The 13,129-nt window shown below is 48.1% G+C and overlaps 1 protein-coding gene across 2 annotated transcripts in view; it reads right to left on the reverse strand.

Annotated features, from left to right (window-relative positions):
* The window catches only part of LOC119164352 (tenascin-like), a 36,182-nt gene extending 24,370 nt beyond the window's left edge, over positions 1-11,812 (reverse strand). The window contains exons 1-2 of one of the 2 annotated variants that reach the window (XM_075871486.1): positions 11,626-11,812; positions 10,621-10,654 (exon numbers count right to left, since the gene is read on the reverse strand). In XM_075871486.1, the coding sequence (XP_075727601.1) occupies positions 10,621-10,654; positions 11,626-11,709 (118 nt within the window). In that variant the 5' untranslated portion in view covers positions 11,710-11,812. The remainder of the gene's footprint in view (positions 1-10,620; positions 10,655-11,625) is intronic. The other variant, XM_075871487.1, reaches the window with a different exon arrangement.
* Positions 11,813-13,129: the final 1,317 nt, after the last annotated feature.

The raw sequence follows: 13,129 nt of genomic DNA on the forward strand, positions 1-13,129 counted from the left end.
ATTTACTGTAGAAGGATTCCGGGACAGATTTAGGACAGGAACGCCAGCTGATGGTGAGACGGCTACACAGTACGCCGCCCGACTTAGCCATTATTTCGACAGATGGATTGAACTTTCAGGGACAGCGCAGGAGTACGATGAGCTTAGAGAGCTCCTAATTAGAGAACAGTTTCTCACTAGTTGCCACCCAAGCCTGTCGCTGTATTTGAAAGAGAGGAAGGCTGAGTCACTTGAAGAAATGCTTGAATTGGCTGATCAATTCTTGGAAGCGCAAGGTGGAACTAATTTGGTCAAGAAGGATTGTCCCGATGATTCGAAGAAATTGGCTCCCGAAGAGGAGAAGCGTGCACCAGAGAGCATTCCACGATGTTTTCTGTGCAACCGAGTGGGTCATCGCGCGAAAAACTGTCGAACGAACTTTACAAGCCCTATGGCAGTAAAATGTTTCAAGTGTGGTCAGACTGGGCACAAAGCAGACGCTTGTCGGAACGGAGTGAGTCAAACTCACCAGGTATCCTGTGTGCAGGTGGCACCGAAATCTGATAATAATGCCGTCACCGATGGGTTTGTAGAGTTGAAGAATGGGGAGAAAATTCCTATTGTGGGAGCTGTAATGTCAAAACGGCCAACCGGTGTTACGAAGGGAATGCCAACGCTGCCTGGAAAGGTTGCGGGGAAGAAGATTACAGTTCTAAGAGATACCGGTAGCTCCACTGTTATCGTGCGGAGAAATTTGGTACGGGAAAGTGAGTTGACAGGCAGAACGAAACCGGTTTGCCTAATTGACCGTACGGTTCGGATGCTTCCCGAAGCAGAGATTGATGTGGAAACCCCGTACTTCAGCGGGAAGGTTACTGCTCTATGTATGATGACCCCACTTTACGACCTTGTCATCGGAAACATCGACGGGGCGCGAGGACCGAATGATCCGGAATGTTTGGGAGAAGACCCAAAGATACAGCCCTCGCCAACCCAGCGACCGCGAGATACAGTGGAGGAGCAGCCCATGACGGATCTCACTAGAACACAAAATGAAGTCGCGGCGCAAGAGACAGCGAATGAGAAGACGATCGTGTTGAATGAGTTCACGCGCTGGGCAACTGGACTTACGTCGGCACGACCTCAACCGACCGCCAGTACAAATGAGACGGAGTTGGCCAGCCACGCCAAATGTCGGGACGTGAACAAGCGGGTGACAGGATCGGTTGAGTGTTACCACCCGTTAACGGTGTCAGAAGTGACAACGATGGCTGAGACGCCGCCTCAGACCCCGTCGTTGGAAAAGGCTCGCCGAAAAAGATCAAAGAAAAACAAGAAGAGATCGAGCGAGCACCGCAAGAAAGGACGCAAGCGCAGCTCGAAATACACAGGATAGGTGCGGAGGTAGAATCAGAATGTGTTTGGCAGTGCTGAGTGCCATATGTTGTGTTAGTGTTGTGTTATCCTGTGTCACAAGTGTCGAAGTGTCTGTGCTGTGATGTGATGTATAGTGTTGTATAATTGTTGTAAAGACAGAACCTTGTACGTTGGTATGATTTGGAATGTGTGATGAAGCGTTGTACTCATGTACCTGCGGTTATATTTCATGTGTGTGAGATTGAATGTAATGTCCAATTGTATTGAGCGATCTATTGCGAATGTGAAGTGTCATGAGCGACGGTTTGTGTTACAGTGTTTCAGAGTGTGTGGTGACTGTTCGCGCTCGTTTGTGTGGTTTTGAATATTATGAGATAATATTCTTAAAGTGGGGGGCAGTGTCACAGAACGAGCGCTAAAAACGGGCGCGCCGCCAAATTCTTGCGATAACGCGCCCAGAGAGACGCGGCGAGGTCAAAAGAAAAAAAAAGAAAACAAACATCCAAGGCTCCCCTGGGCGCGCGCTCGACTCTCGGAAGCATGGCTTCGCCGATGAACCTCCTCACCCCACAGCGGCGGCCGGGCAAACACTGGAACGTTCGAGAAGGAAATGGGCGTGTTCGGCCGAGTTGAGTCATCGGCCGCGGAGGGCGTTCCAACCGTCTCGCCCTCTTCCCAGCCTTCGCTGCGTATCGCGCCGACGAAAGGACGAGAACTGTCTGGAATGTCGCGCGCAAGGTATTTAACCGAGCAGCCGAGATGAGAGATCAGGAGAAGACGGAAGTTGCGCCAGAGTGCGAAGGGATCCCGCCGTGTAGTCGGCGAAGGTTTGTCCGTAGGGACGAGCAGGAGATGGAGAGGATTTCCACCTGAGGGGTGACGACTCGAGCTACAGGCAAGAGCGTGTGTCTACCGCTATCGAGCGAGGACGCGTGGCAACAGCTGCGTGTGTGAAGCCGACGTGTTCGGGCGAAGAAGTTTGAAGCTTGCAGAGTGGCCTATTGAAGACGGGAGGTTTCCTGGAAGCGAAACTTAGAGGGCGCGGAACGACAACAACGCTGGACTTTGAGTGAGTGATTCTCGGAAGAGTATCATCCAGACTTTTGTTCCAAGAACTTTGGACTGGATAGGTTTTCTATCTCTTTAGTCTTTAAGTGTCTTGTGGGGTCAATGCATGCGACTGCATTGTAGTGCGTATCGTTGTCTGTGTCCGTTGTTTTGAGTGTGGCTGATTGTACTGTGTAGTACGTTGTTTGATTGGTGACGTATTGTATGTAACTATTGTGGAGTGTGCATTCTTGTGTATTGTTTTCGATCTGCCATTTTTGAGAATATAATATTTTTTTTGTTTATCAACTCTCGGCTCTGACTTGTTCTTTGGGCCACAGCCGGCGTCTGCTGGTGCGCCAATAAGGACCACTTCTGAATTGTCCACGCTTTCGTGGTGCGGTTCGGGGGGCCGATACTTCGGCCCTTGGAATTAGCCCGGCGATCGCCTCCCCGACTTAACGGGACATGTGTGACAATGTTGAAGGTATACAGACAGAGGCACTGGTGGACACAGGCGCATCACTTTCCGTAATTCGTGCAGACTTTTGTACCCGCTTGAAGAAAGTTAGGACGCCCTACGATGGTCCTCCCCTTCGTTGCGCAGATGGAGTCCCTATTCAGCCTTCAAGTGTTTGCACAGTCCGCGTTTTCATAGATGGCATCCTTCACCACATTCAGTTTCTTTTACTTCCTTTGTGCACTCACACAGTAATTTTAGGATGGGACTTCGTTTCTTCGGCATCAGCTTTCATATCGTGTCGTCAGCGAGTCATTCAAATGTCAGCTACTGAGAGTTCATCGGATGTCGACCCATACAGCTTCCGTTTCGTTGCTGCCACTGATTGTTTCATTTCGCCAGGAGATGAACAACTTCTAACGATCGCTTCGGATACTATAGTTAATGGTGACGTGTTCATAGCTCCATCAGTTCGCTCCAAACCTGCAGGGCTCACCATAGCACCCGGCCTTGTGCGGTTTAACGACGGTAAAGCATTGGTCACCGCCTTGAATCCAACTTCTTTGCCAGTGATGCTGCCCCAGGGCACTGCTGTGAGCTGCTTCGCTGACAGTGAGCCCTTTTCGCTGGTTCCCTTCACGCAGAATCACCGCCTTTGTCTGCTACTACTGATGTCAAGGCTACCACTGTTACCTTAAATGACACCATAAGTCCTCACCTCACTGCTGAGCAAAAGAAAGACCTCTTAGACCTTCTCCAAAAGCGCAGCCTTTCGTTTGATGTACATTGCAAAGTTCTGGGCCGCACCTCCATTGCAGAGCACAGCATCGAAACCGAAGGCAGCTCCATTGTACGCCACCGCCCATACCGTCTCTCTTCGGCAGAACGGCAAATCATTGAGGAGAACGTCGCCGACATGCTCAAACAGGATATTATTCGACCTTCATCCAGCTCCTGGTCGTCTCCTGTGGTGTTGGTCCGGAAAAAGGATGGCTCTGTCCGCTTTTGTGTTGATTACAGAGAGCTCAATAAGATCACGAAAAAAGACGTATATCCGTTTCCACGCATAGATGATGCCCTGGACTCCCTACAAGGCGCAGAATATTTCTCCAGCCTCGACCTCCAATGCGGGTATTGGCAAATACCTATGCGCGAAGCAGACAAGGAGAAAACAGCGTTTGCGACGCCTGACGGGCTTTACGAATTTAACGTCATGCCCTTTGGCTTATGCAACGCTCCAGCAACATTCGAGCGCATGATAGATACCGTCTTACGTGGTCTCAAATGGAAAACCTGTTTATGTTATTTAGACGACATCATCATTTATTCATCTACTTTTTTTTCTCAGCACCTTAAGCGATTGGACGAAGTTCTAACGTACATTTCGAACGCTGGCCTACAGCTCAATACAAAAAAGTGCCACTTCGCCAGCACAAGCATCAAAGTATTGGGTCACCTTGTGAGCAAAGACGGCGTTCGACCCCACCCCGACAAGGTTGCTGCCGTAATTAGTTTTCCATGTCCGCGCAATCAAAAACAATTGCGAAGTTTCATGGGCCTGGCGTCTTACTTCCGCCGCTTCATCCGTCACTTTGCTGTCATGGCGGGGCCGTTACACATGCTTCTGACGTCAGAGACGGATTTCACGTGGACTGACGAGTGCGAGTGTGCTTTCCAAGCCCTTAAGCGTGCTTTGACATCAGACCCCGTCCTCCGTCACTTCGATGAGAGTGCACCCACTTTCGTGCACACAGATGCCAGCGGCCACAAAATCGGTGCTGTCCTCCTCCAGCGCGACGACACTTCACGTGAGAGAGTAGTTGCGTATGCCAGCCGCGCACTAACACCTGCAGAGCAGAACTACTCGATAACAGAGCAGGAATGTCTCGCTGTCGTTTGGGCCATCCAGAAATTTCGACCTTATCTGTATGGACGCCACTTCACTGTGGTTACCGACCACCATGCCCTATGCTGGTTGTCCTCGCTGAAGAATTCGTCTGGGTGCCTCGGGCGCTGGATACTGCGTTTGCAAGAGTACACTTTTGATGTTGTGTACAGATCCGGCAAACAGCATCAGGATGCTGACGCTCTCTCTCGCTGCCCTCTGCCACTTTCACCTCCAACCACGCATCCTGAATGCCCCTCAGGTGATCAAGCGGCTTCCTCTACACTCACGCTATCACCCCTGGCAGTTGCTGGGTCGCTACCTTTAAACAAAAGCGCCCAGTTTGCCGCGTACCAACGTGACGACCCCTACTGTAACCGCATCATCGGATACTTGAATGGCTCGCCTTCTCCACCTAATGCCACCTAATGCCAGACTACGTCGTCAGCTACGGCTGTTCAAGCTAGAGAACAATGTCCTGCAGCACTATACTTACAATGCGGATGGGCATCGGTGGGTGCCAGTATTTCCCCGTTGCCTGCGAAAACAAGTTCTCGAAGCATTGCACGACGAACCATCAGCTGGACACTTGGGATTTCAAAAGACCTACAACCGCGTTAGGAGCCGTTTATTCTGGCCTGGTCTTTCTACCTTTGTGACTAATTATATCGCTTCTTGCGCACTTTGTCAACGCCGGAAACGACCAACTTCAGCTCCTGCTGGCTTATTACAACCCATTCCATGTCCCGACACACCTTTTGCCGTTGTCGGAATAGACCTCGTCGGGCCACTTCCCGTAACGCCAGCGGGCCACCGCTGGATCGTCACAGACGTCGACCACCTCACACGATACGCGGAGACCGCTCCTCTACGCACTAGCTCCGCCTCAGACGTTGCCGCCTTCTTTTTAGAAGCCATTGTGTTGCGTCATGGTGCACCTCGCACGTTGTTAAGTGACCGAGGAAAGGCCTTCATGTCGACAATTCTGGACGAAATTCTAAAAGCTTGTGGCGCAGTTCATAAGACCACATCCGCTTACCACCCGCAGACAAATGGGCTGACAGAGCGATTCCACCGGACTCTAATCGACATGATATCCATGTACATCGGACCGAACCACGATAATTGGGACAATATCTTGCCGTTCGTAACATTCGCACACAACACCGCTGTTCAACGAACCACCGGGTATTCACCTTTCTTCCTCGTCTATGGTCGTGCGCCGACATTCACCATTGACGCCTCTTTCTTCAATGCAATGACAAAAACGTCGACGACTACGCCAGAACATTTCGTCTCCAGGCTTGCTGAGGCCCGGCAACGTGCTCAACTCAACACGGAGGCCAGTCAACAAGACCGCAAGCAACGCTATGACAGCTTTCGTCGAGACGTCACCTTCCGTCCTGGAGATGAAGTACTACTTTGGACGCCTGTTCGCACACCCGGATTGTGTGAAAAGTTTCAGTCTCGCTTTCTAGGACCTTACGTTGTTAGTGAACGAACATCTCCTGTCAATTACCTTGTCACTCGCGTCGAGGGTTCCTCGGACCGTCGTTACCGTGCCTCCGAGATAGTCCACGTTTCACGTCTTAAACCCTTTGTGCGCCGTACCTTTCCCGCCTAAGTCTCGGCAGGGCTGGCCGCTCAAGTGCGTGGGGAAAATAAGTGTGAGCATTATTTATGCGTCCCATCTTTTCATCTGTACATACTCATCATCACCAGTCAAGTTTAGGTTGTGGGGCTCATACTCGGGTCAATAAAGGAGAGTCTTGAGTGTACTCGACGCCATCTTACAATATACATATATATATATATATATATATATATATATATATATATATATATATATATATATATATATGTGTGTGTGTGTGTGTGTGTGTGTGTGTGTGTGTGTGTGTGTGTGTGTGTGTGTGTGTGTGTGTGTGTTTGTGTGTGTTTGAAGAGCTCTGACGAAGGAAGGCCCGCCTGCCGACGAAACGTTGTCAATAATTAACATATTCGCACGTTTGTCCGTCGTTTCTCAACGCATATGTGTATACACGTTTTAAAGTGCAGGATAGCAAGAAGTGGTAGTTGTAGATGTGTAGGTGGATTGAAAAGTTTTATATTGCTAGTAGTGGTGCAATGGGCTCGTACTTGATGGCCTAACAGCGGTGTGCGATTGGACTATGCTTTTGTTGATGTGATGTCTGGTGTTGCGTGTGATTGTGTGTCAGTGTTTTGTACAGCGAATGAGCTAAAAAAATTCCCCTTGGAATGGGCGATCCCGGCTTAGAGGGGTGTTGATCACATTAAAAAAAATACCGAAGAATATATCCTGTTCCTAGGAAAATTCACTGTGCAGTTTATCAACGCCCACAATCCACGGCCAGCCGTAGCCAAGTTGTAAGCTTGCTGCCCAATCTTCAGTGTTTTCACTGGTTAGCAGCGATGTGATTCTAGACTGACGCCTCACTTTGCCGTACGAGAAGGATAGAAGACCTTGACTTATTCAGCAGTTCACGTTATTAGGGTCACATTTGGTATAAGCTATACCTAGGCCATGATTGTCCAAATAGATTGTGCTTCGTTTCGGAGTCATCCTACTAGTAATCTTTCCGCGGCATGTTTAAGAGAGCATCTTATGGGGTGATGCTTTATAGAATAGGGTCAAGCGTGATATAGATCATTTTTGAACCTCTGAAAGAACTAACAGGCAACAGAAAATTTTAAAACCAGGGGCCCTATGCAGAATCGCCCGTACTTGGCAAAACACGTTATCAGCCCGGGATCTGACGATGATCTGGCGACACTTTATTTTCAATGAGCCAAGAGTACGAAAAAGTCCAATCCGCCCCTCAGTGCGCCACGTTTCATTGGTTAAGATGGAACCAGGCATCGGGGCAAGGACGGTCGACAAAGCTGGAAGATGTTTCCAACCGCAGCCATCTTCTTTATTGGTCTATTTTTAAAAACTCAGCAGAGAAGTGCACGCATTCACTAAAGGTGTCAGAATTGTTTTGGGATCATATTTTTAGAGGCACAGAGTACTGAAAATAATTTTGAACTTTTTAGTCCTGCACCAAGTCTGTTTTAGAATAATCAGCACTGCGGCCTCTGAGATTATTTCCGGTGGAGCGTATCACATTACGACCGAAGCTTAAACCCGAGGCCACGTGTTAATCATCATGGTCGGCTTGCACATTCTAGCGCGCTGCTCGGCCGGTGCTTGCCTTCTTCGTCGTCTTCGTCGCCTGCCGTAGCGCCCAAGCACGTGCGCCCGTCTAATTAGCTATTTGGATCGGCAGTATACTTGGCTAGCTTGGTCAAAACGTACTATGACAAAGGTAATGACAACCAGCTCGTGGTTAGGCCGAGGTAATTACGCTACATCTTAAGAAGACCTTGCAGAGAAAGCCATATAAGGCTAGGACCAGGTCAACAAACTCATGCTAGTTGACAAGCTAACCTTATTATGCTAATTAACTCGAAGGTAATCAAGAGTTCGCTAAAGTAAAACCGTGTTAAATAGCTCCTGCTAATTGTATATTAATTAGTATCGTACTAATTAAGATAAATTTATCACCTCCACATTGATCATGACTTTTTATTGTCACCCAAATTATTTTTTCTAATTGAAACCATATCAACGAAGACAAAATTGTCAAGTGTAATGGTCAATAAGCCTTAGGGAATTCGTATATTATTTATGAAACAAAGATTATGTGGTCTTCACTTCGAGGCCGAACAAGCAGTTCAGTAGATGACCGACTTTAAAGCTGAAGATGATATGTGCGGTTTCACTTCCCAAAACCACCATATCATTATGAGAGACGCCGTAGTGGAGGGCTCCGGAAATTTTGACCACATAAGGTTTTTTCACGTGCGTCCAAATCTGAGCACATGGGCCTACAGCATTTTCACATCCGTTGAAAATGCAGCCACTGCAGCCGGGATTCGACCCCTCGACTTGCGGGTCAGCAGCCGAGTACCTTAGCCACCATGCCGGGGTGACTTGAAAAGCTGAAAGAAGCTAGGTTATCACAAGCTCCTCAATGGCATCGGCCTTGCACAAGTAGTACAAGCTAACCAAATTATTTTGTATGCAAATAATCTGCTGCTTAGCGTCCTCATAATAAAAAGCTAGACAGTCACACAAGACCCATGACAGCCACGAGTTGAAATGGGGCCTTCTCAGAAGCAACGAGTTTGTATCCCAGTTCAGGCGATAATCAGATTATGGACAGATGCCCGCGGCCAAGATGGCATCCGCCCACCACGTGTGCTTTCGCCGAAAAGCGATTCTCACGCCAAGAGGCACAATTAATCTGTGAGCTTCATTGCGCAAACTAAGTGTACAATCACGCAAAAGTAAAAGAGATATCATCACGTGGCTACGATGTCTCGCATTTATTTCACCATGCTCACAACGTCTCCATTCATTGCCATGTTGCAGCTATAATGCGAGCGTCCCTGGCGACCACCTGTGCTTATACTTATCTGCAATTTTTGATATAAGCAAAATGAGCAGCACAAAAAAAGCATCGTGTGCACCTTTGCTGCCTTCTAGAGTGAAATTTTTTTGCTGCAGGTGGAACGAAAGAACCTGCCCGAAAGAGAACAAACTCCCACCATACACACACACACACACACCATACATTGGTTCCCCGCGCATGTCGGCTCCGTAAACGGCGTCGCACTGGACCCGAACGAGTCGGCCCACACAGCAGCGCGCGCGCTCACTGACCGCGCAGCTCTCGACCTGAGCGACGGCTCCAGTGCCGACGACGTGGGACACAAAGACACGCCTACTACACACAACGAGATCACCAAGTATTACAACATGGCGAGGCGGGCATTCCCAATGCCCCATCCAAAATTCAATAGAGCACAGGCCGTCCCGTTGAGCTTACTTCAAACCCATTCGTACCCATCGTTAGCATTTATCCTCACAAATTCCCCGATGCCGCCTGCGCCGCTTGTGGGCAGAACGTTACGTTAACACACATGCTCTGGGAGTGCGGGTCGCTTGAACCGACTTATAGCAAACCCGAGTGAGATGCGCTTCTGCACAGCCCAGAACTTCAGGACCAAATCCTGGCCGTCCAGTGTGCCCGTGACAGGGCCATCAGGCTAGACCTGCCGGACCCCACGTGGGAGGGGCCGGGTGACGCGTGGCAACCTTAGCGTCTGCACTGGACCATAATAAAGTTGTTCTTACTCACTCACATGCGTTATTAACACCATGCGCGTTCTTGTACCCATTTTTATCATCTCTGCTATCAAGCGCTTCACGTGGTCTTGACGTTATGGTCGCCGTAGAGCGAGCTCCGAGCCAGCGCGTCTCCTCGAGAAGCTCAGATTATTCTGCATAGAACACTAAGTTACCAGTGTGCCCTGCCCAAGCGAAAGCTATAGGAAGCATCCAGCCTTGTGGCATAATGCCTCGGTGCTTCGTTACCAAGCCCCTTGTTTTTGTTTATCCGTCCATTTTATTTTTATTGCGTTAAAGCTGCAAAGACATAACACAGATTACCGGGAATAATTGATTGATTGATTTGTGGGGTTTAACGTCCCAAAACCACCATGTGATTATGAGAGACGCCGTAGCAGAGGGCTCCGGAAATTTTGACCACCTGGGGTCCTTTAACGTGCCCCCAAATCTGAGTACACGGCCCTACAACATTTCCGCCTCCATCGGAAATGCAGCCGCCACAGCCGGGATTTGATCCCGCGACCTGCGGGTCAGCAGCCGAGTACCTTAGCCACTAGACCGCCGTGGCGGGGCGGATTACCGGGATTAAGGTGGCAATGGCTGTTGGAAGAGGTGCCAGCACATCTTGAATTAGCCAAAAATATTTGAGTATGAAATCGATTAATGTCTACTCACCACTTTCACCATCCTGTTTATTCTCTGCTGAAGTCTGTAAACAAAATTGGTGCATATTGAACGATGTAAGACTCAAATTATGTGCGTACATTTTGACAGGGTAGTGCGATATTAGGCTACAATAATATCATATGCACATATAAATCAGCCATATAATGAAATAATATAAAAGCTAATTGAGCTTACCGGATGGGATTCAGTATCTTGACCTAAGCGTTCTCCTACTTTTCGATCATCTTATCATGGCTCCCACATAAAGTTTATCTTTGTTACTTAGTTCTCCTTGGAGGTACAAAGCACCAAAGCTTGCTCTATGCTAATCAATCAATCGTGTCTGAACAGCGGACGTATCTAGACCATCGTGTCTAAATGGAATAGTTTCAAAATATTTCCTGCGCACCCATGCACTTTGGTTTAACTAATTTTAACAAATACTTGTGATGGGAATCATCTTTAGTCAAGTTCATCCTATTTTGTCTAGACTTGGCGAAGACCATTTTCCATGATCCCCGGTACACCCTTTCCGGGTTCAGCTGTATTCATCGGACGCATGCGAGCTCATGTTTTCAGTCTAGCCGACCTTTTGTGACCCATGGCTTTGCTCGTTTTTTTAGTGTCGACGCCTTTAAATAAGCCTCGCTTTTTTGTTCTTCGCTGTAAGTCACGCTACTAAATTAATGTTCGTTTTTGTTTTCAATGTAACCTAGAATGTCGGGTACTCGTGTTTGTTTTCAAGTACACTCTCACTTTTTACCACGCGCTAAACAACACATCTCATAATCCTCAATCTCTAAGTGTATGTGTTTGCATACCTTTTCTGATTATAATTAACAATATACAATTACAAATTACAACCATACAATTAGTGCACTTTGCTTCTTCACGATGAAGGCGACCATGAATGCATAGCCAACACAATCGATTAAGTATCTCAATCTTTTTAAGTATTACTCTATTGAGCTAGCTACTGATCCGACAATATTAAACATCCGTAGGTATGCTTACCTCGAATACTTGTCCAAGTGATGAGAGTAGGAGTGCAAAGACCACCGTAGAGCAGTCCGTATGCCGGAATAAATCAGCAACCATCACGAGCGACGACTTGTAGCAGAAACCATGCGGCGTCTTTTGCCCGAGTAACGATTTGACGCTGTACGTAACTTCAAGAGCAACGCGTTTGCCAAGACGTAGGCAGCTGTTTTACATCTCGTTATCACAGGGCATTTCCGTGGCCACATGGGTCACAGTATCCGGTTCGGCGCTGGTGAAATCCACAGGCAGAGCTCTCTAAGCAAGGATTCATACCGGACTGATTCTTGCGGTATCTGCCGCCGGATCTGCTCACCAGGAAATAAGTGAAACACTAGTCGAGGAACTTGAGGAAAAATTGCAGTAAGCCCCGACTCACTTGTCATAGTGCGGTGCACTTAAGCAAATGCTTTAAGCAAGGGTGGTATCTCACAATTTGCACTTCTCCGCCACCAGATCTCGTAGATGAAGTAGCAGTTTTGGCACAATGACCAATCTTGTCGCTTTCTTGCAGACCTGCTTAAAGTAGACCTATTCACTGGTCCAAAAGTCATTAGATGCGACACACCAGTGTGTTGATTTCCGGTGATGGTACGTATGTGGTACGTGATTCATCGGCTAGGCAGAGGAATCTCGTAGAGGATGGGAGAGTTTGATATAAAACTTTTTGTGAGAGAAATTTCTCCTATTATTTTTTAATAGTATCCGTTTCACTTAAATGGCGAATAATTATAATGCGATAGCAACCAGTCCTAATGTTAAACGAAGTAAAGCTTCCTAGCTACTAACTTCTTTTTATTCGATCTCACGTATCTAAAGACGCTTGTGTATGAGAATAATGTCACACCAGGAAGAGAAGCACTTTTGGTGTTGCTTCTCGTATTACCAATAACAGCATGACGTGGCGACAGCGCAGCGTATTAAAGGTTATATGATTCGTCAACATGACACCTTGCACAATGAACAGCGCAGGCACACTGTGCGACCAGCAAACAACGGCCGTTCGTAATTGTTTGCATCAGTAATTTTATGCCAGCTTGTGAATCAACGCGAATAACGGTCTCAACGCGTTAAATGGCACTCTAAGTTGGGCATCCGTACTAGCTCTGCGAGTGTACGCTGCTGTCGGCAATTGCGGACAACCTAATTCCGCCTGGCTGCTGCAGACACCCAGCTAAGTCTGTGTAATTAGTGCCTTCGAAGACAATACACTTACCTTTAACGGGTGCACTTGTCCATGTGTTCCGCCCTCACAGCGTGTGTTGGAGCGCGGAGTCTTGCCCAACTTGCCCAAGTAACTCAAGGCCCTCCAAAAAACTTAGCAGACTGAGAAACTAAGCAGAGGCGCCACGCCACTTTAGCTCCATCGGTGATACACACGCCGCGATGGCACGAGATGTTTGGTGTATGCGGTGAAGTCTTCATCACGGAACCCAGTCGAAATGCGCGTCACTAGAGTGCAGTGACTTTTGCAGGAATG

Source organism: Rhipicephalus microplus, chromosome 8, assembly GCF_043290135.1.
Source record: "Rhipicephalus microplus isolate Deutch F79 chromosome 8, USDA_Rmic, whole genome shotgun sequence".
Taxonomy (NCBI): domain Eukaryota; kingdom Metazoa; phylum Arthropoda; class Arachnida; order Ixodida; family Ixodidae; genus Rhipicephalus; species Rhipicephalus microplus.